This window comes from Dunckerocampus dactyliophorus, chromosome 16 (assembly GCF_027744805.1).
Source record: "Dunckerocampus dactyliophorus isolate RoL2022-P2 chromosome 16, RoL_Ddac_1.1, whole genome shotgun sequence".
Classification (NCBI taxonomy): Eukaryota; Metazoa; Chordata; class Actinopteri; order Syngnathiformes; family Syngnathidae; genus Dunckerocampus; species Dunckerocampus dactyliophorus.
Genome location: NC_072834.1, coordinates 705,238 through 731,678, shown reverse-complemented (window position 1 = coordinate 731,678; position 26,441 = coordinate 705,238). Strand labels below are relative to the sequence as shown.

The window sequence follows — 26,441 nt, the reverse complement described above, 5'->3', positions numbered from 1 at the left end:
GGTGACATACCTATGAAGTTGCACCAAACGGATTGGTCAGCACAAATGCTGTTGTTGATAAATGTCAGCAGCCATTCAAACAATCTGTAGGGAAAGAAAGCACACATCATCCTGGCTGTATGCTGTAAACATCCAGACATGACGGTTGGAGTGTTTGGTGACAAAATGCCTCGACTGCAAACGACACACAACGTTTCATGTGTTGGCTGCAGCGCCGTGCACTCGGGGGAGACAGGTGAGGGTCTGCCTGCTGTCATGATGATAAACAAGCCAATAATGATAACATGAAATAAGTAGAAAAGCACTCGGAGAGTGCAGACCTGCGCCAAGAACCAAAGTTTAAATAATCCTTGAAAAAATTCCTGGATCCAGACGGTGATCTGGATCATCCTCAAAATTTAATCAGTTCTTCCATATCCCATCTCCGACAATTCCTGAGAATTCCATCCAAATTTATTTAGAACTTTTCTTTTTCTTGAGCAAAAATGGATGAATTTACACATTTTCTGTTCAAATAAATGTCAGAAAGCCAAGATGAGGCTGTGGCGAGCACCGCCTGAGTGCACTCAGTGAGTGCGTGAGTCGGATCATGGCACCCGGCAGTTTCTGTTTGTCAGCATGTCACCAATAATACCACGTTGCAAAAACATTCCCAGTGGAACCTTGGTTAGCGTCATGAACACGCTACTGAAGGTCCGACTCTAACCAAAAAGGAAATGGGTTCCTAATGGAATCAATTTTTCCCATAAGCCAGTGTTTTGTTTTGTTTTGGTTTTTTTTCCAGCAGCAGCACCAGCTGGCGAGCAAGTCAATGCATATTTTTATGCTCTGCTGAATGAATGAATGAATTTGACTGCCAAGGTGGAGCAGTATATATCCAAGTTCACCAGAAGGTGATCAGACTTTTACAACAAAGTAGCAGAGCTTTTCCTGGAGAAGGATTGGGTGCACGTACTTCTTATATAAATAAACAAAAGGTAAGACTAAAGGAACTAAGACGTATTTGAAAACAATTTGACACCAAAGGATTATTATGGATTATTCTCTTCTTTTTCTTGTGATCCTCTTAATGAGCAACCTCTATGTGCCTCACCAGCCATGAACCCTCGCCGCAACGTCACTGGTTGCTGTATGGCGGAGGTTGTGTTTTTGCCGGTGTTTATCTGTTTGTGTTCAAAATAACTTGAAAAGTTCTGAATGGATTTGGATGTCATTTTCAGGAATTGTCAAAAATGGGATATGGAAAAACTGATTACAATTTGGGGTGAGCCGGATCACCATCTGCATCCAGGAAGGATTCTTTAACATTGTGAGATCGGACCATTTACGCCATTTGTGCAAATGTTCAGAGCGCTTGGGAAAAAAATACAGGACAAGTTTCCAACAGGATCTACAAAATATCAAAGACTGATCCAAAACATGTAGGATTATTATTTTGGTGTGAAGTACAGTATTGGGGGGGAACTGTGCTCTCCGAGTGCTTCTCTAGTTTGATAATCAAACGTTTCTTCTTACCGGGCATAGATGACCTTGGCCAGGCAGTCTCTCCTCACGCAGCACTCTGCCTGGGAACACGGCTTGTGGACGCTATGTTTCCCTGCTTTTAGAGTCCTCACGCTGAGACACGTCTCAAGCTCGCCTGCAGCCACTTGCAACAGGTGTGCAGCCCTCTGCAAGGAGTCTAAAACACACACGGGATTGCTAAGAGTCCATTTTGTAGCCTTCTGTCTTATTTCATCACATCAGACACCTTTGGGCTTTTCCTTTACGGCGCATGGCTGGGATTCATCCGCCGAAACGGAGAATGTCACATTCCCCAGATGAAGAATACCGGCTAACACCTGCAACAAACAAGAGCGGAGGAAAGAAAATGTTGTCTTTTCTTTCTTTCTTTTTTTTTTTTTACTTTCATCACTGCATAAGTCAGGGGTGTCTAAACTTTTTCCCTCCTGAAGATGTAAAGAATGTATTGTATTGTATTGTACTTTATTTATCCCACAGCAGGGAAATCCACTTGTTACAGCAGCAAGCAAGATACGCAACTAAAGAATACATAGTGACTACAACATGGTTCAGGTGGTGCAGGTGTTGTAGAGCCTGACAGCGGTCGGTATGAAGGACCTGCGGAACCTCTCCTTCTTACACCGTGGGTGTAACAGTCTGCTGCTGAAGGAGCTGCTAAGGGAACCCACAGTGTCATGTAGCGGGTGAGAGGTGTTGTCCATGATGGATGTCAGCTTAGCCAACATCCTTCTCTCCCCCTCTTCCTCCACGGAGTCCAGAGGACCGTCCAGGACATGTTTACATTTTTTGGACACAAAAAATGTAAACATAAACCGTTTTTTTTACATGTGAAGGGAAAAAAAAACAACAGCCTGGGTGATAAAGTCTCTTATTAGTATGAACTTCTTCTCCTTCCATTACAGTCGCCCCTCGTTTATGGCGGTTAATTGGTTCCAGACCCCACTGCGATAAGTGAATTTCCGCCAAGTAGGACTCAATATTAATAAATGTAATATTTTCGTAGTTAGGGCATAGATAACCTGTTTATGACTTTGTAAATGTGATTTTTAACATGATTAGAGCCCTCTAGACATGAAATAACACCCCTATAGTCACCTTTACACTCCTATTACCCAATATTTACAGATACACTCAGAGAAAATAAGCCATTTAAGACATAAATAAGACCTGTGCTCAGGTGTGTTTCACTAAATGTCTTGATGTGTGGACAGGAAGTGACATTGGGGAGTCAGAGTTGTGATGCAGTAGCTTGTGTTATGATGATGATGAGCATTATTATGTTATTATTGTGCCTGTTATGCGATATTATAAAAGACATTATTATGGGGCTGTCCGTGTAGCTTGTCGTTCCGTGCAGTAGATGCCACCGTAACTCAGCTTCTGAACACACCTTACACAGGGATGGGCAAACTTTTTGACTCGTGGGCCACATTGGGTTAAAAAATTTGTCAGAGGGGCCGTCCATATATGGGGTGGTCATCAAAGAGAACGACATACTTGCTCACGGTGCGACGAAATGAAAACACAACACACCCGCATCAAGCTAATGCATCATATACTGTATATCAACTACTGCTACCATGTTGGTGATAAACAACAGCTAAGCAGTAAACGTAACATGTAATTTCAACTGTTATGTACAAGTGCCTGCAACGCATGCTGGGTAGTCCAGTGGCAACAACAATATGAGCTATGAAGAATAAACATTGGATATTGAGAGTATGTTAACATCCCCCCCTTGTTTACTTCCCTGGTGACGACCTCAACATACTGTATTTTGCAATCAAGCAAAAATGCGACAAACACAGCAAGAAAGTACAAGCTACCCAGCATGCCTTGCGACAGGACTACATGGGTGTCATTTTGGCATGCGTAGATATTTATTTGTATGCACACATGGTGTGTCTTTCTGTACAGGCTACAGATTAATTCAAGCGCGCCACAGTAGCACCGCAAGTCATGTTGCTGGATTGAAGGTTTAAAAAAAAAAAAAAAAAAAAAAAAAAAAAAGGAATGAGGAGCACCTGGCGGGACCAATCCAACCCGGAGAAAACCCACGGAGATTCGAACCCAGATCTTCCCGATCTCCTGACTGGGTGGCCAACATGCTCACCACGAGGCTACTGTGGGGCCCCCAGGATACATCCTGAATGTTTTTATTTCAAATCGCCCGTGTGTGTTATAAGGCGCACGCACGTCAAGTCAATAACTTCATGTTCTGTTGTTAAAGCTTTAAAAAAATGTGATGTTCCTCAGCGTAACTTGTTAAGCAACAAATAAGCCGTAAGCATGATCGTGCTTTAAACAAGTAGACCACGAGTGGACGATATCTCACCCTAAATATCTGCCTCTGCCTCTCAGGACTGATACCCATGTGGTCCATGGCCTCCACAGTCTCCTGGAAAGAATCCTCTACAAGACATTCAACGCACTTCTGCTGTCAAAATATGAAATGAACAGAGGAGTTAACAATAAAATAATAACCCACCCTCTATGCTTTTTTCGGCGTTTGGCAGCCACACAAAGGAGTGTCCGTGTGGTACATGCCACTCCTTCCTCTGCACCTTTGTGGCTTCTTTCATCATCTGAAAAACAGCCGACAAACGTAACCCATATGTCATACGCACTCTTTTATAAGCAGTCTTTATTTTATTGCCATTTATTTTTGTTGCGTGAACTTTGCGATGTCGTGTCCTGTCGTTCGGCCGCGCCTCCTCTTTGTGAGTGATACCACTGATTTTGTTTCCAATCCGATACAGACTAAAATTCAGGCTGGTGTCAGCGATACCGATACTTTGTGCAAACACACCTAACGTATCTGGTGAATTTTAAAAATTAGCATATTTCAAATCATAGCATAAAGAATATGAAAAATCAGAGTCATTATTTAGTTATTTTAAACCCTGATGTATATTCAGGTAGCGCGGTGATTTACAATATAGAAACAAAAGAAAAAACAAAATCATATCCAAAATGTGAAATGTCTGTTTTTAACTCATTGAATACCAAAGACGTAGTTCTAGGTTTCTATAAGCCCCAACAACATATTGATACGTCCTTTATGGTTTTTCGTGCGAGAGGCAAAAAGAGGTGATGAAACAACTCCCCACTAATGAATTTCACTTCAGCACAATTTTAAGCCATAAAAACGGCCACAAGGTGGCAGAAGCGCATTTGAGCTGGCAGGGGTCATGTGTACGGAAAAGCCACAGAGAGAGTTTTATTGTCATAAAACATAAAACATATCATGATATATGTATTTCTTTAAGGGACGAAGGTTGCGTTATTGAAGAAATGGGAGAATCTCAGTGCTTCCATGATGCTTACCAGGCATTGTATACAGTGCAGTTAGCAAGCCAGTTTGCATACAATTGACCCAGCATGACCCTCTCATTTGGATAAACAACTGTTTTTTTTTGCTGCTGAATGACTGACGTAAAAGGATTCATTCGTATATGTTCTGGAAAATAATATTACTGAACATGCATACCGGTATGTTTGAGATTGCAAACAATGTATTGTCTTACCCAAAGCATATGGTTTTGTTCCAGTGTTGTTCTTTCTGTGTGTGTGTTGGTGTATGTGTTTATGGTTATTACACATTATGGTTATCACGTATTATTCCTGTGGTTTTTGTTCAAATATATTTCTATATCAGAAAAGAGGTTATTTCTATTTCATAACACAAACAAAAAAATCATCAAAATGTTAAATGATTTTAAAACTTGTCCAAAGTCACTCTCTTTGATGATTGATATTTTGTACAGACGAGAGCATAGTGAATTGTATGAAAGTAGTATGTTGTTGTATGCGAATGTAGTCGTGATGTGAGTAGTAAGATGGCGTCTCTTTGGCTTCAGCGGCTTGCACGGCGGCATGCCACGTATGAGCTATCCAGATATATAATACAGATCAGTGGTGGAGTGTAGCGTGCAGAAGGTTACGCATTGTAGGGACATTTTAACAGATGCATATGCACACACATGCGTGCACACACACAGTTTAGTTCCAAATGTGAAAATTGTAAATAGTCGATGTGTTATATGTATGTAAATAAATTGTTATTTTGATGTAAAACAAGCCTTTTTGTGTTGTTTATGTTGGTATAGTTGTTTAGATATTTCAGCTGTCACAAAAGCAAAAAATATTTCATCAAAGTGAAAGTTATGATTGAAATGTATCTTTTCACAAAAAGCTGCTTTTCTCTTTTTTTTTTAGTTGGGAACTGATATTTTCCTGAAACTTACCCATGTTCTACTGCTGATTACTAAAGAACACAAAATGCAAATATTAACATAACAAAACCATTCAAATCAATGATTAATCACGGAGTACTACAAGAAGAATGAATTCTTCATTGACCATTGACACGTGGCTCCGTTTACCATCAGCCATCGTTTGGAGCTCGGCAGTGAGATCCGGACCTGGGACCAAACTTCATTAGGATCATCAGGTGGGCACATAAGGGATATTTACACAAAGTATCAGTATCAGATCGGTATCGCCAATATCAGCCTGAATTTTACTCTGTATCGGATCAGAAAGAAAATCACTGTTATCGCACATTATTAGTTGCTGTGCATTTTGTGCCCCCTCTGGCAGGCAAGGGAACTGCATCATTCACACCAAACAACACAATGCAGTCTATTTTTAGCACAATTACTTCATGAAGTTATCATGAGTAATTAGATACCATAATCTTATGTTGATATCATTGGTTTCCATGTATTCATACGCTCATATAATGGTCTCTACTCCATCATGTCATGAGGTTTACTGTAGGCCACTACCTGGTAAAAGATGTGGAAGTTCCTTTCATGAGCAGGCTGGCAGGCCACTCTGGTCTTCTCCAGTAAATACGTCTGCACAGATGCCCCGACTAGCAGCTGACGCCTTCGTACAAAAGCAGATGACCAACAGCTTTAAGTGTTTGTTTACCTTCAAGCCCAATGTCATGAGTACTAGTACCTAGTACCTAGTACCTGTCAAGCTGGAGCTGGATGTACTTTCCAAAGCGACTGCTGTTGTTGTTCCGGAGTGTGCACGCATTCCCTGCACGGAGGGCAAAGTGGCACTGCGTCCACAGGATTGCATTTTTTTGAAAGAGAAATAGTAGACCGACAAGACCACCGCCTTACCAAAAGCTTCCATAATGGGGTTGGAGTCCAGAACTCTCCGCTCTATCCTCTCCACAGTGTCCTGACTCTCCAGCACTGAGGAGGAGGCTGCTACCGTGGCGTAGTATTTCATCAGGCAACGAGAGGTCCATGTCTGGAAAAGGAAAACATTCATCTTTGCAGAATTGTTGTCATTCAGCCACATTGGAGGCTTTTCCTTTTTAAGGTCATGCCACAGCATCCCAATAGGATTCAGGGCAAGCAATCACTTTTTCCACGCAGGGCCATGTAGCTTTGGATTTGTTTCTCCCTTAATAATCAGAAGTTTCATTTAAAAAGTGCATTTTGTTTTGAGTTGTGTTGTCACTGACTGATATTTCCATTTCTTTGATGATCTGAAACATTTAAGTGTGACAAACATGCAACAAAAATAAGAAATCAGGAAGGGGACAAACACTTTTTCACGCCACTGTATACTGGTCTTAACTGACCAGGTGTCAGGTCTTTGATCGTGTTCTCATTTGATGACATGCGGGAAGAGCTGTTATTTGAACAGGGGGGTGTTGACTTCCTATAGCCGCTGTGCACCAGCTTCAACGAGTGCATTCTCTACTGATTTACCTTTCCAGCCCCGCTCTCCCCACTGACCACCAAGGACTGGTCCACAGGCACCAACTGACCCTTCACATTTCTGTAGGCTTCCTCTGCCACGATGAAGATGTGTGGCTTGGACTCCTGCAGAGGAGACATGATGCTTTACTGACAGGAAGACAAGTCAGTGTCACATGTAAGCGTTCTGGGTTTCACTACTGAATGTTTACACCCAACTAGTATGCCTTCCCAAAAGGGCTGTTTTAAAAACTTCAATCAAACAGAGTACAGTAATCCCTCGCCACTTTATCACGATTAACTGGTTCCAGACCCGACCGCGGTACGTGAATTTCCACAAAGCAGGCTTCAACGTTAATAAATGGAATATTTCCGTAGACAGCATAGAAAACAACTTCATGACTTTCTAAATAAGCTTTGTTAGAGTCGTTCAGACATAAAATAACACCACAATACACGCCTGCTGTTCTTTGTTTACACCACATTGCTAATGTGCAGGCTACGGAATCACTGCAGTGACACAAGAGACGGCCACGGCCGCATAGCATGCTAGCGAGCTAACTACTTAGCCTCCAATTCATTTTTTCTAAAGTTAAGAAAACGTTTAAAATGGAGTGGGTAAGAAAGACAAAATAAGGCGGCAAAAAAATACTACTTCCACACAGAAGAGGAGAACTTATTTTTACTGTATCGTGTTGGACATGCTACGGCTGACTACATGCAGTCTGATGTAATATTATGTCTCATCAATATCTTCTGGTGGCCAGAATACTACACATCTTTTTATCGCTGTTAATTAGTTCCAGACCTGACAGTGATAAATGAATTGATGAATCGTGATATATGAATTATTGTTATTAAATGGAATATTTTTGTACTTGGGGCATAGAAAACCTGTTTAAAACCTTCTATATACTTTTAACATCAAAAGAGCCCTGCAGACATGAAGTAACCCATACAGTATATTGCGATGGATTACTGTATTTCTTTACTAATAATGGGTCATACTCAACCACGAAACAGCGCTCATTTATTCATTCATTACTTTTTTGAAAACTGCGAGTGTGCGAGTGTTTTTCCAAATATATTAACTAGTAAATCATACTGTTTCGTGGGTGAATATGGCCTATTATTGATCAAAAATATGTATATTTAAGCACATTTGACATATTTTTGGTCTAAACTAAACATTTTCAAGCATAAAAATGAAGTGAAATCAAATATAAGGCATTCAAAAGATGCATTCAAAGACTAGCTGTCAATGTTACATTGATGAGACAATAGCCACCGCAGGAAGTACTGTTAAGAACCGGAAGGAGAAAAACAATAACAACAACAACAACAACAACAACAAGGAACTACCCCAACGCTAACATGTGAGTCTATATTATGTCTTATGTTTTATTATTATGTCCACTATATTAGGTAACACAAATGTAAAGGTGACTATAGGGGTGTCATTTCATGTCTTGAGGGCTCTAATAATGTTAAAAACTATTTAGAAGGTTACTATGCTGGATCTACAAAAATATTGGAATTCTACTTGAGTGCACTGTGGCCGAGTGGTTAGCATGTTGGCCACACAGTCAGGTGATCAGGAAGATCTGGGTTGGAGTGTCCACTTGGGCATCTCTGTGTGGAGATTGCATGTTCTCCCCGTGTGTGTGGGGGTCTTCTCCGGGTACTCCGGTTTCCTCCCACATTCCAAAAACAAGCATGTTAGCGTCATTGGTGGCTCTAAATTGTCCATAGGTATGAATGTGTTTGTCTGTATGTGCCTTGCCATTGGCTGGCCACCAGTCCAGGGTGCACGCCGCCTCTCGCCTGAAGTCAGCTGGGATAAGCTCCAGCATACCAGCAACCCTAGTGAGGATAAGCGGCATAGAAGATGGATGGACGAATGGAATTCCACTTGGGGGAGCTGCATGACATCATTGTCTAATTTGCATAATTGTATGTCTGAGAATGGGTTTATGAGCGTCCACCAACTTTCACACCTCTTCCACCTTCTGCTTGATTAGACATTCTTTATTGCGTTGATGCAGATACCTTCAGCTTGGGAGTGCAGTGATAGCCTGTCATCATATCCAGGGAGTAAAGGTCAGGAACAGGCCGGAATGGGTTAAGAGCCACCAAGGTACAGCCAGCGTGGGTGTAAAACACTTTCATGCCGTACCTGGCCTGCAGGCATCTCAGAACTGCCAAAGAGCATTATTGGGTGTCATTAAGCCTGTAGTGTGTGTGTATGTGTATACTGCAACAGTGGAGCGCGAGTGAGCACACTGAGTGGATGAAAAGGCAAAAGAAAAAGCTAAACAGGTGAGTTGACTTGTTGACTACCTGTTGTTGGTGTCACTGGGTTGACTTTGGTGAGGTCGTCATACGTGTGCAGTCGGCCTTCACCATCAGCGAGGAAGGCAATCATTTCATCCCCCAGCGAGTCATTAAGGCATTCATCAGAGGAATAAACCTTCTGGACACAGCCTTGCACCTAAATAGAGCCACCCAGCCATCAGACAAATCATGACACAGGTTAAACAGTAAAAAAAAAAAAAAAAAGCAAAGGCATTACAGTTCTAGAGCACTGTAAGCCACAGCAACAGTAAGTTATGTTCATACTTCAAAAAGAATAATTACACATTGTGATCCCAGTACATGGTGTACTTTATGTTGTGGTACATTTACAATATCCATTCGCCAACGTAGATGGCCGCTATTGTTTTGTCTGTGTTTACAGCGTCTTCAATACAAACCAAAGTAAGCAGTGAACACTAAGTCAAGACATTTTGGTCGGTAAGGGCATGTAATAGATACTTGAAAGTTTAGACATTTACCATTTACCAAACTTACCGCTCCCCCTCCATTGCTGTGTCCCGCACCAATGTGACGTCGACCGCCCGCAGAACTCATGGGTTTAGCGTTTGGTCAGCCGAGGAACTGTAACGTATACTTAAGTTCTCATTACATGAACCGAATCGAAATAATAACTAATCACAACTTTTGCCATTGCTATCTAAAACCCCTCAAGGACAACTGCTCAGTCGGCCTGCCAGAGTCGGACTGCCCCGCGAGCTCCTGAAGTACACACGCTCTTTCCCGCCCTCTTGTTGATGGCGTCACACAAGCGTCACCACAATGGCGGATGTTGTCAAACACGAAAATGAACGATAACATTATATTTTATCGGCAGTGTGGCCATATTAAGTATAGAGCTTTAGTTTTATGATAGCAGATATCTGTTAATCCCCTCTCGCAGTAATTTAACCGTAGACGTTTATTATTTCAGATGCACTCCTGATTTTGTTAACCTGTGTCTTCACATCATGAACAACTAACACATGTCGGTCTTTTGAAACGACTGTTATAATTTTTTTATGACTGAAACTGACAATTACTCTTAGCATCGCTGCAATCATTTGTCTATGAGTGTCATAATTTGTAAAATCGCAGGAACGGTAGCGTGAACCGGAAGTCTCCAGATATCCGAGGCGCCAGGAACGCGGCGCATGAGAACACGGAAACGGGCGTGTAGCACTCCTGCTTGATGTCCTGTCATGCAACAACTTATGTGAGCCCTGCATTTTGGCATAATGGTAAGTGCTTTCGATAATACGGGTCATGTTAGCTAGCTAGCGATGCTTGATTTACCAGGGGGCATGAAGGCTTTACACTTTGAAAGTTCCTAATAGATAAGCGGAAGTGAAAGTGACCCCTGAAAGGTGCTGTCACTCTTCGGCATGTTACCAATGTAGTTGTTTAAAGAACAGATTGAATAAATAAATAAACGTCTGTATTTGTCACAATTCAGAATTAACTTTGTACAAATTTAATTGACCCAAATAAGAAGAATGGCATTCACGGCTATTCACGTAAATGTCCGTGGCGCTTGCACACACACAACAGTCTTTGAGAAGAGTCTGTCAATTTGGCATCATTAATAGGTTTATGATGACGTTAGTAGCAAAACTTTGCCAAATCGCTATCGTTAGCTGACACCAAACATGGCTGATGTGCGGGTGTGTGTGTTGCGTTGGGCGTGGCTTGCAGTGTCGGAGCAGGAAGTGGGCGGAATATATAGTTATTGAGGGTTAGCGTCTGCGTGCTTTAGAACACCTTTCAATTTTATGGTGTGCTTTTTATCATTCGTTATTTTCATGTTTGCAGGACTTGTCAGAGAAGGAGCTGAAAGAAGCGTTTGTCAGTAATCTCAATGGAACCACGTTACAGGAAGTGGCCGTGGGCTCATTTCTCACCCCGCTGTGTATCCTCAATCGAGCGCTCATCCTGATCCTCCACCATCGCGCCAAGGGGAGCCTCCCTCTGCCGTTTCCACCAATTTCTCATCTGCTTCTCGATTTCTCAGTGCTGGTCCTCCCCCTTGTGCTGTCATGCACCATTCTGAGCGACGTTCTTCTTCAGGTGGTCTTGAGCTTCACCTTCGTACTGTTGTGTGCGCTTTGCCACATCTACCGCACCGGGCGCCAGACCACCCTCGCCACCTTCCTTGGCGGGAGCGTTCACTTCAAACAGGTTCCCTTTGTGACCGTCTTTCGAGTGATGGTGAACGTGCAAACAGCCATCAGTATTCTCGCTGTGGACTTTAGAGTCTTCCCAAGGCGATACGCTAAAACAGAAACATATGGAACTGGCGTGATGGACTTCGGGGTTGGAGTGTTCGTCCTCGCCAACGGTCTGGTCTGCCCGGAAGCACGCGGGAGGAACGTCTCTGGATCCAAGATGAAACACATCTCCAAGCAGGTCCTGTCTGTGTGGCCCCTGGTTGTCCTCGGTGCGGCCCGGCTTGTCTTTGTCAAAATCAGCAGCTACCAAGAGCATGTGACTGAATATGGTGTCCACTGGAACTTTTTCTTCACACTGGCCATAGTCAGAGTTCTGACTTCTATGCTTTTGGTTGTTTTTCCGGCAAGGAAGTCGTGGGTTTTGGGTCTTCTCATCAGCGGAGCTTATCAGTGTGCTTTGGAGACAACAGGCCTGAAGGCTTTCATCCTGCACAACAATGACAGAGGAAAGGACTTCCTGCATGCCAACAAGGAGGGGATATTCTCCATTGCAGGTTACGTTGCCATCTACATGGCAGGAGTTCAGATGGGATGCTATGTGATGCAGCCCAGATCCCACGTTAGAGACTGGCTCAAAGCCATTTTTAACCTCCTCACGGCTACGTTGCTGGTATTTGCTGCTTTGTGCATGTGTCAGACGTTTGTGGAGCCGGTGTCTCGCCGCTTGGCTAATTTAGCGTTCTGCCTCTGGAGCGTCGCTCAATCGCTGCTTTTTATATCCTGCACCGGTTTAGTGGACCTGATTGTGCTCTTTTCACAGACGTCTTCTGGATGCCACTTGGTACCGTCATCGTGGAACTCAAATCCAGGCGCCGAGACAAAGAGCGATGAGATGGAAAGGTGGTGTCTTGTTCAAGCAGTCGGCAGGAATCAGTTGTTGTTTTTCTTGCTCTCAAATGTGTTGACGGGCTTGACCAACTCGCTGGTCAGCACCCTTACTAGCAGCAGTTGCTTTTCTGTGTGCGTCTTGCTGACTTACATGCTGATCAATTCCGCTGTTGTGTATGTTTTACACCTTTGTGGAGTGACTATAAAATGCTGGTAAAGGACAAGTTGTGCAGGATTCTTTTGCAAACTAATTGTGTTGATTACATTGTATTTCTGAAAAATTAAAAAGGGCAGGACTAAATCGGCAGCTACACTTTTCTGGGCCAGCAGGCATTGTAGCGCTTTGCTTGCAGGCCCATCATAATCAGTAGGAGGACTATTAAGATGGGCTGTGCTTTGCTTGCAGGCCCGTAATAGAATGCTATGGGGAGACATGAAGCTGAATGGGAGCAAAAAAATAAATAAAGCAACTTTTATTGGTCAAAGATTCAAACTCAGACAAGAGTTTAATACTGCATCTGGGATAATATTGCAAGGATGTAAGAAAGCCCTACAAAAGTACTTTCAAATGAGTTATTAAGGATAAAATGCAAGTTCTGTGGTGTTGATACATCCAGGGGTCAGTTGAGTTTTTAGATAAATTGAAGTAAGTCCAACAGTCATATGCACTATATGATACATCAACTGAATGGAAAAACACACAACTGAAAGGAACATTTTCTTTTGTCATGCTGGACCGAGACTTCAAAACTGAGCAGCATTTCTAACAGATGTGAGCAATGCCACACGCAGCAACGAATGCATCCTTATTGTGTGAACATGACAAGCAGACATGAAATGAAACTTGGCTGACTTACTCGATGACTTCATGACATTCGCTCTGTAAGAAGTGCGAGTGTTAAAACGTTGTTTACATCAGCAATGCAGAGAAAGAGGCTCAGCAGAAAGACATATTTTGACAGAGGTAACAAGTGACACTGCACGCTTTCCTCAAAAACCACCCCGTAGTCTTCCTCGGATCGAGTTAACCATGAAAGTACAGCTCACTTGTGAAACGAAACAAAAACATGTCCATGTGTGGTTTGCGAGCGCTATAAACAGCCATCTGGATACAAACGTAAGGCAAAGGCACTTGATGCTTCTGCATAACGACTGCTGAGGAAAGGGTCTTGTGTAACACAAATATACAAAGAAACCTATTTTTTGTTTGAAATATACGGTGTATCATAAGAGCTGATAAAACTTGAAGAAAACGGAAGACAAGTGCAGCATTGAGAGTAAATGATCGCATGGTGTGTTGGAATGCCTATTCTACAACGTGACGTGCATAGGATTAGTTAGCAACACCTGCGGCAAACATGCCAAAAAAGTACAATGCCTGGCGGAGCCTTGCAGCATATTTAGTGTGCCGAGCTTTCAAGAAATGTCAGTTTAAAGTTGACCTATTATACTCATTTTCAGGCCTTTGTATTGAGTTGCGGACTCCTATAGAGCAGATAACCTGCACACAAAGCTAGATCTAGATAGATCTTCCAGACTCTGCTCCTCTTCCTGCAGTGTTTCCTGCCTCCCGCCCAAACGGCCCTCCTCCAGGTATGCCTCCCGCTGAGCCCACTCCGCTGTGATCGGTCACGCTCCCGAGGACTTCCGGGCAGTTGCCGAAGCCCTTTTGTGCGATTATTTACACAAAATAAACAGTTAGGACACTGATAAGTGATTACTTACAGCTTGCTCTTCTGACTCTTCAACACGACCAAATAACGTTGGAAAGGCATCGGGCTTCAGCAACAGTTTGGCAGATAGTCTGGCGTCGTATTGGCCCATGTTCACAAGTCCCGTTGACAGATGAGCATATTTTTCTTCTGCTGGCCGGGAATCAGCAACTCCAACAACTTCTGTCTGATGCTTGCCTCTTTAGGAACACCCCCACAAACATTTGCTGGGAGCCATACGTGCTAACACGGTCAACCGAGCAGAGCGAAGCACAGCAGGGGGAGGGCAGGCCTACAGCCGGGGCATGCCCATTTAAGGAAGTCCGGGTTGCACTGACGTCAATGGAACTCTGTGTTTAAAAAAAACTCTAGTGTGCAGTCGTCCAAAACTGCTTTCATGTCTCACTTCCAAACCTGATTATCTGACGCAGTGGCATCGTTTAAAGCGAAAACACAACATTTATAGGTCAGAAAAGAGGAAAAGCATAATAGGTCCCCTTTTAAAAAAAAGACAGGACTGCTTCCATCATTGTGCAGTCACGCTTAGACGAAGACAACTAATGACTTTGATGGCACTGAAACCAAAAATGGTTGCGTTACAGTTTATGACGTGACTCAACAGATGACGTCCTTCAAAATGTGACAAGCAACGGACGTTGCCGACACAAACGGTGCAGAGTTGTTGCAACACGCTTGTAATGTAGTTTTAGACTAACTTGGATGAAATGCTTCTGTGATATCTAATTTTGAGTAGAAAAGAGACGTATTCCTATAACCTTGGTGACCTTCACTGCGTCAAGGCACAAGCAGTTTCAAGGAAGCAGAATATGGACTTGAAAGGCTTTGCTCCCACACTTCTTGAGGATTCACTGTCCTATCGTGGGTTACACTGCAAAACCTGGAAAAGCGGCACAGTTATGAAAATCTGGCAAAACATGCCGTCCTGCTCTGTACACAGGGTGGCCCCAAGTTGGACCCCATAAGTCCATAAATCACCACCACATTTCATATGCGCCTTTACCTGGCAAATTTGAATGAAGCTGGTGACAAAACCCAAGCATTCACCATCAGACGTGGGCGCTGTCTTGTCTTGATGTCTTCCACAACATAGTAGCACAACCCGCAGGGGGCGCCACACATTTTCACGAAAAATGTGTTGAAAAAATGGTGTCCCCTCACTTTCCCCCCCCCCCACATGACTGTATGTCCACTGTTATGATGTGAGGTTTTTGAACAGCAGCATCAAGCATGCTAAAAGTAAAAGAAGCCACAGAAAAGTCAAAAAGCTCTTGAGCTGGGGTGTCCACACGTTTTCCACCGCAGGGCCACAAAGTGAAAAATGAAAGGATCCAAGGGCCACTTGGATACTTGGATTGATATGCCAAGAAGTTAAATATATTTCTAGAAAAAACTGCATGTCAGCTTTGTGATAGAAGTGAAAAAGTCTAATTTTTTTTTCCAACTTTGCCCCTTCCCCCCCCACAGTTTTTGCTTTTTTTTATAAGATTTTCCAAATATTTCAACTTTCTTCTCAAATGATAACTTATTTTCATGATATTTTGAATTTATTCCCACATACGCTTGTCACGATGACAGATTTTGGTGGTGGATAATTGCGCTACAAATTATCGTGGATATTTGATCGCATCGACAACATTTTTTGATTCATGAATTATCATGCAAGGTGTAATGCACATTTGCACCACTAGATGGTGCAAGTATAGTGTACATGTGTGAGCTTCAGTCACATTAGCTTGACCACAGCAACACTATGCTACTCAAATTTCCTCATAATATTACAAATCTATTCTCGTAAAATTACAGCCGCTGTTTTTTTTTTTTCAACTTTTATTTCAACTTTGCTCTTGTAAATTTTCTTCTCATACTTTTATGACTTTATTATTATGACTTAAGTTTTTACACAACCTAATTTTCCAAAAATGACAACTTTATGGGTTGTTTTGTTTCTCATATTATGTCATTCTCGTAAAATTATGACATTCCCGTTGGATTTTTTCTTAATATTTAGATTTTATTGCGGCAACGTTCTTTTTATGCTGTTGTTTTTAAGTTTTCTTGTTAAATTCTGTTTATAGGAATGTGGCGTGGGCCACAAATGGCTCTCGGGCTGCACTTTGGACACTCCTGCTCTTGACAATTTCCCCCAAGGCTTGTCTCTGATATAGTTAGGTTTTTGTTAATGCTCCTCCCCCCACCCCCCACAATACTATATGCACAAAATATACACACCTTGAAGAGACAAATATGGTCACACTAAGATTTCCTCGCTTGGTCCTTTGTAAATCCAATCCCTCCCATTAATATTGTTGAGTTTTGGTCTTTCCTTGAGTGGGAGGGCGGTGCTGGAGGGCAAGTTTAACCTTGCTCCAGACTTTCTGTCACTTGCACAGAAGAGTACATGGGTGCAGACACCTGCCGGGTGAAAAAGGACGCGGCTCTTTTTGGCTTTAAGCATTTGATTTCTTTTCCTGGAAGAACAGACAAAATTTCCAATGATGATGGTGGTGATGACTTGTGTTTGCGCTGTAAGCAGGGGGGTTACTCACCGTTGTCCACATAGTTGATGGTATGAAGTGAATGGACCCGGCTGCACACCACGCTGCTCTGCCGACGCAGCATCCCTCGCCGTCCCCCACGTCCGTTCTTGCTGCCGCCCTCCTGGCCAGAGGCTTGTTGGGAGAGACCCGCCTCGCCGTCCGTTTGTGTCACGGCTGCTTCCTCAGACACTGATCTCAGCTCCACGCAGAACTCGATGAAGCCGCTCATGAGTTCTGCCTGTCCAAAAGACAAACTTTCATTGGGTTGGTCAGTAAACGCATCACCATGTACACAACCACTGACTCTCTCCACCACCTGCTGCTGATGTAGTATGAGTAGAGAAAACCTGTTTACGACTTTCTAAATACTCTTTTTAACATTATTAGAGCCCTCCGGACCTGAAATAACACCCCTATAGCCACCTTTCAGTCCTATTACCCAATATAGTAGACATAAGAGAAAATAAGACATAATATAGACTCACACATATTAGCAGTAGGAGAATTTCTTCTTGATCTTTTTTACTTCCTGTTCTGTAGAGTACTTCCTGCAGTGGCGATTGTCTCATCAATGTAACATCACGAAGACGTCTACCAATGAGTCTTCTGGATGCCTTAGATTTCTATTTTAGTTCATTTAGCCATTTGTATGCTAAAAAATGCTTACTGTTAGCTATGAAGAGCTAGCTCTGGCAGTTCAGCCTCATTTCCGGAAGTGGTGCCATCAGGGTACTATCACTCAGGTAAACAAACATGGCGGTGTACTAGACAGAGCATGTTTACAGTGTTTAGAGCCAAGATTTGAGCGTTGTGTCAATAGTTTTTGAGGAGGAAGAAACATTTGGATATGAAATAGAGAACTTGCAGAACGTGGACTTAAAGCCTTAAGACATGGAGATGAAGATTGGTAGCCTTCAAAACACAGAATGGTAAGTGTAAATTACTCTGGAGTTGCTTATCCTTCAATTATTGTTTTAAAAGGGAGCCTTGACGAGTGTAAAGAGGTTTTTATAACCTGTTTGATTGTAAAGTATATGTGGGTAAATGTTCACCGTAAATATATGGCTGTGAAAAGAGGTTTGTAGAAAATGAATAATGCTTTGCAGCCTTGTCGCTATCATGGAATAGTGTTTATTATGTATACATTGTGTATACAAGACATGACTTACTTGTTCTGTGGCAACTTTGACGCAGTGGTCATTTTTCTTTGTTTTGTGTACCGGCGGAATCGCAACTCTTTCTCAAGATGTGTTTATAGCGTACGTTCAAGCCAAAACCATCTTGTAAAGGTGTTCCTTCAAAGAAGTCTTCAGTGATATGATCACTGCAAAGAAAAGAACTCGAGGTGGGTGTCCGTCTGTCTCTCATTCTCTGCACTACTTGCTTCAGCTGTTCTTAAACCTTCCTCTTTTGGAAAAGAAAACAAACTTCCAGTATCACACAGATGCCATAAACATCCAGCAGCAACACAATGTTTCGGCATGACCAGTATTTTGATGAAAAATATAGTGAACCAAGTCCACCATCTACCTAAACAAGTGTTTGTTTACTCTGCTTTAGCTGAGAGGCGTCACCTAGATGACGTCACTTGGGGAAACGAGGCTGAGCTGTGAGCTGCTTTGTCATGACTGGCGAGTTTCCTGTGGAACAATGTGGAACGCGATTACAAACAATATCTAACATATTTTAGCAAGGTTGATGAATCACGTCAGGGACCCTTTAAAAGTTTAATAACAGCACAAATTGAACCCGTGCAACTGATTTTTTTTGGTGTCTGCGAAGATGCTGCGATTAAACATCGTGACAAAAGCAATAAGCGCAGTTCCTTGAACTCACTTGTTTGGAGTAAATCTTCAGCAGCTTGTTGACGGGGGTGCCATCTTCATCGCCATCAAACTCAAGCCACAGGATGTGCGAGTCGCCCTCCTCCTCGGGGTAGCTGTGGTCCCAGGAGAGCTCGTGGAAGCGCAGGCCGAGCAACACGTGCTGCAACGTGCGTTCAAGAAGAGGAATCTGTCATTTCTGGGACGGATGGGGGCAAACACGGCAGAGACATAAAGCCTGCCCACCTTCTCTTTGACATCCATCACATAAACTCCCTCAAGGCAGATTCCAACATTGACAGCTTTGCGTTTCCCCCTCTTGAGGAGACCTTGGACGGGCTTGTCAATCTCCCCATCAAAGAAAGCGCACCTGTTTGCACACTTCTCTTCAGCGCTCACGTCCTTCATGTTGTTCTACTTGGACAAATGTCTTACCCATAATAAGGCAGCATGTGACACGTGCTGAGGTAGCGGTGTAGAAGCTGCTGAGAGTCTCCAGCAGATGGGTTGATCTTTCCGTATTCTTCCAGCAGGTTCTGCTCGAGCCCCCCCTGACGACTCAACTTTCCTCTCAGCGTGGAGAATAAACCTCCACCCCCCATGGCCACGTGCGCAGGTACAAAAGAAGACAGCTTCTTCTCTCTGTGGATTGAGGAACATGTCAACCATCAGAAGATATCCTTTGATTTTATTTACTTTTAAACAGTGCAGCCTGCGGCACATTTCTAAAAACAGAATTTCAACAAGAAAACTTTTTTTTTTTTAATGAAAAGATCTGCAATAATGTTACAAAGTTAAAATATTAAAAGGAAAAAGTTGTAATTTTATGTATGAAAATGACATCAGAAAAAGACAATATTTTATTCAAGTCAGAAAAACGAGAAACGAGCAAAACAACAAATACAGTTGCAATTTTTTTGACAAATTTGGTTGCGAAAAAAGTTATGTTACGAGAATAAAGTCCAAATATTATGGGAATAAAGTCAGAATTTAAAATCCACAAGAAGAAAGTTGAAATAGCTGGAAAACTTACAAAAAACAACAACAGCAGAAATGGAAAAAATGATGTAATTTTACAAGAATAAAGTCAAAATATTAAAAGAAGAAAAGCTGTATTCAAACACGAAAAGAAGTTGCAATTTAAGGAAAAACATTTCCTTATGTCATTTCAGTAGCATAGAGTTGAATGAAACATTAAAGAAAAAATGCGTTATAATATCAGACACAAAACTGAATAAAGTCATTTTTGGAAAATTAGGTTGGGGAAAAAGCTGTAATGTCATGAGAATAAAGTCAAAATACTATAAGTCACAATCATGACAAGAAAATTTACATGAAAGTTTAAATAGTTGTAAAATAATAAGAAAAAAATGAAAAAAAACAGCTGAAATTTTAAGAGAATGAAGTCAAAATATTAAGAGAAAAAAGTGGCATTCCTAAGAGAATAAACTTGTAATATTATGAGGAAATATATTGTTATTTTAATCGCAAAGTAAATAAAGTTGTAATTTTTGGAAACTAGGTTGGGGAAAAAGTTAGAATATTATGGGAATAAAGTCAAAATATCACCAAAAGAAAATGTACACAAATTATTTGAGAAGAAAGTTGAAATATTTGGAAACTTTGAAAAAACAACAACAAAAATGGGGGGTAAAAAGAGCTAAGTTCATACTAACATGTACTGTATGACTTCTATCTATAATATCAAAGTGGCCCTTTAGTCCTTCCATTTTTCAGTATGTGGCCATCGCTGGAAAAAGTATGTGAATGATATTTCCCACAGCAAGGGAAAGAGGTATTTGGTGACACACCCACGCCATGCCATGTGACATAACACACATATACTGGACATACGTAAAAGAAGTAGAAACACAGCCACCAAGTATTTCACTCAGTGAGCTGGTGGATTTTCTCATACACAGCGCTAGCCTTTCAGGTTTACGTAATAATACTTGAAATTGTTGCCAGAAAATGTCATAGCATATCACCATGTACGAAGCACGTGCCACTGTGGCCTATGTTACAGCTACAGCCTGCCAGCTACAACTGAACACCAGCAAGACAAAAATGATCATTAACTTCCAGAGGAAAACATCTCACTTCACACCGGTGAACATCCAGGGAGCGGACATAGAGTTGGTAGACAGCTACAAATTCCTGGGTGTTCGCCTTAACAACAAACTGGACTGGTCCGTCAACACCCACGCCCTCTACAAGAAGGGCCAGAGTCGCCTCCACCTGCTGAGGAGACTGAGGTCCTTTGGTGTGTGCAGGACTCTTTTACGGACCTTCTATGACTCTGTGGTGGCCTCAGCCATCTTCTGTGCTGTGGGCTGCTGGAGAGGGGGCAGCACGGACAGGGACAGGAGCAGGATCAATAGGCTGATCAGGAGAGCGAGCTCTGTCCTGGACGGTCCTCTGGACTCCGTGGAGGAAGTGGGGGAGAGAAGGATGTTGGCTAAGCTGACATCCATCATGAACAACACCTCTCACCCGCTACATGACACTGTTGTTTCCCTTAGCAGCTCCTTCAGCAGCAGACTGTTACACCCACGGTGTAAGAAGGAGAGGTTCCGCAGGTCCTTCATACCGACCGCTGTCAGGCTCTACAACACCTGCACCACCTGAACCATGTTGTAGTCAATATGTATTCTTTACTTGCGTATCTTGCTTGCTGCTGTAACAAGTGAATTTCCCCGCTGTGGGATTAATTAAGTACAATACAATACAATATGTTGATATCTCCAGCAAGTTTTTGATATGCCATGTATGTTTGTTTTTTTCTATTTTAAACCCATACCTTATAGTAGTTGTCAATGTCTGCCCATCCAGGCCCGTTCCCTCATCAACAGCAAGACACAAGGCTCCGAGCGTGGCCCAGTGTTCAGGATCGCAGGGGTATCTTCCTGTCAGGATGTTGCTCTTGGCCTCCTCATACAGAAGACGCAGCACTCCCTCGTCTTCTATCTGCAAAGCAGGTTAAGGAATGATTCAAAATCATGGAAGTAAAGAAAAGTACCTCACCTTCTGTGCCCCAAACCATGGAACGCTCTGCCCCCACAGTGGAATGCTTTAAAGGAAAAGTGCACTTCTTTTGGAATTTTGCCCATTATCCACAATCCTTATGTGAAACATGAACACATACAGTATTTCTTGCCCTTTTCTGTGCCTTCTATCGAGAGAAAGCGAGTTAGCGTGAGCCAGCTACCATTGTACGTCATGGGAGGTACCGATTTTGACGCAAAACAAGGTTTTACATCCATGCCGTGACCATGCATTAACAAGTACATTGATGATAATCAATGTAATACTTACATTATCTTATATTATCTACTTACATTATCTTACCGTACTTTGATTATTTAAAACTTCACCGGAACTTCTTTCTTAGGCGCATTGATTTGACATAGCACATAGGAGCTAATGCTAATAATAGTAATAGTTTAGAAAACGTGCAATACAAATAAAAGTGCATCACTGAATGTCATACAGAAATGCATCAAAGTGAGAAGTACCTGCAGCTCTTTAGCTTTAGGATAAAACACATTGCGACGGTATTGGAGGCAGGGCTCATCTGGGGAAAGATGAGAGAAAATGATGAGGACATGCAAGTGAGGTGATGTCATTGCTCCTGGATGAAGGGTGTGGCCCAATGTGACGCTGTCGATATTATTAATGTAACACTGTTGTATCTTTCGAGGGAAAGGCTTCTTGAGACGTCATCTGTACTTCTATGAAGAAGGTGTCGGACGTTTCGCTCCTCATCCAAAGAGCTGTACTCTTACTGTATTTAAGGCCTAGGCTACCAGCACTTATTAGTTCGCTGACGAAGCTCTTCGGATGAGGAGTGAAACGTCCGACACCTTCTTCACAGAAGTACAGATGACGTCTCAAGAAGCCTTTTCCTCGATGGACAACTCCTGTACGACTGAGAGCCTACACAGACACTGTTGTATCTTGTTTAAATGAACGGCATGGACACCAGCAATATTTCACCTTGTGAGATGTCGTCTTCCGAGGCTTCGGTGAAGCGATACAGCAGGTCTTGCCACTGGCGACACAGCTTGTACGGTTGATGCCTCGTTTTTAACTGCAGCTCTATTGAGTAAAAAGGAAGTTGATGTGATGCCATTTATTTGCAGCAGGCAAGGAATCCAGTCCAAATTGAGTAGGAGCTACAGTACATATCCTCACAGGTTTGGCTTATTTTTCAAACTCTTGGGAGAAAATATGTCTCTGAAGTGACGTAAAACTTGTAAAGTTCGAAGTAGGAAAGTTCCAACCGCCAGCCTCAGTGTTCCAACCTCAGCGTACCTCAGTAGCATGCAGCAAAGAATTTACTAAAAAAAAAAAAAAAAAAAAGCCATTGAATGAGGTCAAGTAAGCAGGGTTCATTATGCTACAGTGTCACGACATCGGCTCGCTCCACCCCCTCTAACCCCCCTGGGCGGAGCATGACGTGCACCTCCAAAAAAAAAAAATCAATGGAAACACTGACTTGTGATTGGTCAGCTTTTTTTTATTACAGTAATCCCTCGCCACTTTGCGCTTCAAATGTTGCAGCTTCACTCTATCACGGTTTGTCAAAAATGTAAGAATTAATAAATGATTGCCATTTCATGTTTGAATGTGGCCTATTATTAGTAAAAATAAATAAAATTAAAAAAGCATACTTAAGCAAATTTAAGCATAAAAATGGCTCAATGAACAAAAACATAACTATAAGGCATTCAGAAGACACATACACAGACGCTGTGATGATATGTAGTAATCCACACTGGTCACTAGGCCTCCATCACTGTTTGGTACGGTAACTGTACAACACGTGATAGGAAGGCACTCCAGCGGGTGATCAAGACCTCACAGAACATTGTTGGGGCAGCCCTCCCCTCACTGCAAGACATTTATAAATCTAGAGTCCTACGCAGAACACACAACCTCATCAAGGACAGCACACATCCACAACACTCATTATTCACACTCCTACCGTCAGGCAGACGCTACAGGAGTTTGAAGTCCAGGACCACAAGGCTGGCAAACAGCTTTTACCCACAGGCCATCAGGCTTCTCAACGAAGCACTCACACACGCCGCGTGCAACACACGCACACACTCATAACACTTTATTTATTTACTTATTTATTTATTTATATTAACGCCTCTCCTGTTGTTGTTGCTTAATTTATTGGTATTTATGTTTCTTATGTTCTTATTCTTTCTTGTGTTTTCTTTCTTTTCTTGGGAGAATGAACAGAATAAGAATTTCATTGCATAGTAGAACTGCAGTTTTACCATGCACATGACAATAAAACTCTCTTGAATCTTGAATCTTGAATCTAGGTGTCAGTAATGTTACTGTAGTGTTGGGTGAGACACACAAGCACTTGCAGGTTGGAATTATCTCACGACAGGCACAATAATCTCTAATCTGTAACCCATACCAAACTAAACCTCAACTCTGAACCTCCGACGTCACTTCCTGTCCACCCCCTACTCAGCTACCCCACCAATGGAACACATTTACAGCAACACCAATGAGGTAATACAAGTGTACAGGTGACTATAGGGATGTTATTTCATGTCTAGAGGGCTCTAGTAATGTTAAAAAGCATATTTAGAAGGTTGTAAACGTCGTAAAAGGTCAAGTCTGGAACCAATTAACAGTGATAAATGATGGATTACCGTACTACACGTGTTACTTAAAACAGTTAATAATGGTTTTATGATGGTGACAATTTGACTCTGGAACTCTAAAAACGAAACAGAGAGTTCCAGTGCTGGCAAAGTCATGACGTTTGTAGGCTAAAAATGTATTTACCCAGCAAGGGAGAAGACAGCCAGAAGGCAAAAGCCTCCTGAGCACACTCTGGAGCGTGAAGGGCTTCTCGGACAGAGCGGCCCAACTCCTGCACGGTGACACTGCCCAGCCCTTCCACAGATAAGTGCACGACGCTGTCGCCAAACAGGTAGACAAGCACATCTTGAGCTGGGACGGAAAAACAGCATTCATTCAAATGTAAGCAAGGAGGCGATAAAACAAATGTATTTAAAATTCTGCACGTACGGTGGGAGAGTATGGCAGAAGAAGCAACACTTCCTCTTTGCGAGTGGTCATCTGATGACTCTGGGGGGAAGCTGCACTCATCTCCTTCCATCGCAAATCTGCAAAACAAAAAGAAATCTGTACGGCACTACACTGACCTGTTATGTGCACAGCACGGCATTGCTTAAGCAATAACGTCTAAGATGGTGGACAGGACGCTGCATACTTTGCACGTCCCAAATTACTGGTATAACCGCAAAATATAACACAACAAAGACAATAAAGCTGAGTCTGAAATCACAACGTCAGATTAGGTATTAATTCAACACTACGTTCACTATCAAGGTTTTTTACAAATATATTAACTCATTCAATCCCAGCAATTTTTCAAAAGTTAATAAATCATGCAATTTCGTCGTTGAATACGGTCTATTATTCTAAAAATGCACATCAAAGTAAATTTGGACATATTTCTGCCTAATTTAAGCATGTCCAAGCATAAAAATCGCAAAACGAACTAAAATACGTATAAGGCATTCAAAATACACATTCAAAGATGTTGACGCAGCATTCTGCACTGGTCACTAGGTGTCAGTAATGCTACTCTAATGTTCGGCTGTAACCCACTGCACGCTGAAACTTAACTCTGAACTCCTGACGTCACTTCCTGTCCGCCACTCACTCCCCTGCCATGGGGTACACGTTTAAAGCAACACACACGAGCACGAGTCTTATTTATGTCTTAAATGGCTTATTTACTCATACTATGTCTACTACATTGCGCAATAGGAGTGTGCGACTAGAGGGGTGTTATTTCTATAAGGCTCTAATCATGTTAAAAGTCGTATTTAGAAGTCGTAAACAGGTTTTGGATGCTCTAACTCCGGAAATATTCAATTTCGAATTACCCGCGATACACGAGGAATTCTTTTATTGCAGAGGAAGTTACCAATGATGTTAAGCAGTCACTGCTATGTTCGTCTGCCGGTTAACAAGGGATTCCACAGGACTTGATTCATCACTTTACAGCCAACTAGTGTTAGCAATGTACTGTAACCTCTAGCTAAACAAATATAACCCAATGGTGCCGATGATGCCCAACCAACCCAAACAATGATTGAAAGAGACGTCGGAGGTATTCACACGCACTGCTTCTCATTTTGTACACAGACAGAGTCAAGACGAGTACAAACAACTCATGTTTGTTTCCGCAATCCATACGTGGCTGTCAGGCGTACAGGACTATAGTTAGGTCAAATGTACAACTATTAGCGCCAGTAGTTACTTTGCGTTAGCATGTGTAGTTTGGTCTGATGTTAGAAACAGGAAGAAGAACACTTTTGTAATTGTCCACCCACCTGTCAGTTCGGATGGATTCCTCGCGTCACTTCTCGTATGCAGCAACCAATTCTGCTAAATTCATTTGCGACATGAGCTAACAAAGAGCGTTTTTGTCACTTCCTAGCTAAGTGCCTGTCTAAAACTAGCTTTCCGGACAACCGCGACAGGCTTTCAGGAGCCGTGTGAGTGACGAACGAATCGTTTATTTGGAACAGTTCTCTAAAGGGCGTGACAGCTCCATTTCAACACTAGAAAATGATATGTTCACAAACTAACAAACATACGTTAGAGTAGAAAAATGATGTAA

The 26,441-nt window shown here is 42.3% G+C and overlaps 3 protein-coding genes across 6 annotated transcripts in view; 1 reads left to right on the top strand and 2 right to left on the bottom strand.

Annotated features, from left to right (window-relative positions):
• LOC129168720 (unconventional myosin-XIX) overlaps positions 1–10,749 on the bottom strand; it is a 20,231-nt gene extending 9,482 nt beyond the window's left edge. The window contains exons 1-14 of one of the 3 annotated variants that reach the window (XM_054754308.1): positions 10,101–10,749; positions 9,591–9,741; positions 9,427–9,448; positions 9,300–9,325; positions 9,034–9,113; positions 7,263–7,376; positions 6,663–6,795; positions 6,507–6,576; positions 6,315–6,417; positions 4,013–4,109; positions 3,860–3,936; positions 1,751–1,841; positions 1,516–1,681; positions 11–84 (exon numbers count right to left, since the gene is read on the bottom strand). In XM_054754308.1, coding sequence (XP_054610283.1) covers positions 11–84; positions 1,516–1,681; positions 1,751–1,841; positions 3,860–3,936; positions 4,013–4,109; positions 6,315–6,417; positions 6,507–6,576; positions 6,663–6,795; positions 7,263–7,376; positions 9,034–9,113; positions 9,300–9,325; positions 9,427–9,448; positions 9,591–9,741; positions 10,101–10,160 — 1,264 coding nt within the window. In that variant the 5' untranslated portion in view covers positions 10,161–10,749. The other 2 variants (XM_054754307.1, XM_054754309.1) reach the window with 2 other exon arrangements.
• On the top strand, positions 10,384–22,516 carry LOC129168721 (phosphatidylinositol-glycan biosynthesis class W protein-like). The gene is made up of 2 exons (XM_054754311.1): positions 10,384–10,843; positions 11,415–22,516. The coding sequence occupies exons 1-2, from the start codon at positions 10,841–10,843 to the stop codon at positions 12,873–12,875; spliced, it is 1,464 nt and encodes a 487-aa protein (XP_054610286.1). The 5' UTR covers positions 10,384–10,840; the 3' UTR covers positions 12,876–22,516.
• Positions 13,117–26,441, bottom strand: frmd8 (FERM domain containing 8). 2 transcript variants are annotated; one of them, XM_054754312.1, is made up of 11 exons: positions 26,152–26,437; positions 24,815–24,912; positions 24,569–24,736; positions 22,748–22,849; positions 22,267–22,325; positions 21,552–21,718; positions 19,187–19,393; positions 18,998–19,121; positions 18,765–18,914; positions 16,938–17,166; positions 13,117–16,859 (listed from the first exon to the last, which is right to left on the bottom strand). In XM_054754312.1, the coding sequence occupies exons 2-11, from the start codon at positions 24,903–24,905 to the stop codon at positions 16,747–16,749; spliced, it is 1,410 nt and encodes a 469-aa protein (XP_054610287.1). In that variant the 5' UTR covers positions 24,906–24,912; positions 26,152–26,437; the 3' UTR covers positions 13,117–16,746. The 2 variants fall into 2 exon arrangements, with proteins under 2 accessions (XP_054610287.1, XP_054610288.1); XM_054754313.1 differs by lacking the exon at positions 13,117–16,859 and having other exon boundaries at positions 16,937–17,182; positions 26,152–26,441.

Excerpts from the sequence above, each read along its gene's own strand:
- frmd8 (XM_054754312.1), bottom strand. The coding sequence starts at position 24,905 with ATGGAAGGAGATGAGTGCAGCTTCCCCCCAGAGTCATCAGATGACCAC. Across the intron at positions 24,737-24,814 it reads TTCTGCCATACTCTCCCACC|CTCAAGATGTGCTTGTCTAC; the intron begins GTACGTGCAGAA and ends TTTCCGTCCCAG. Across the intron at positions 19,394-21,551 it reads ACATTGACAACTACTATAAG|AGAGAAGAAGCTGTCTTCTT; the intron begins GTATGGGTTTAA and ends CTCAATCCACAG.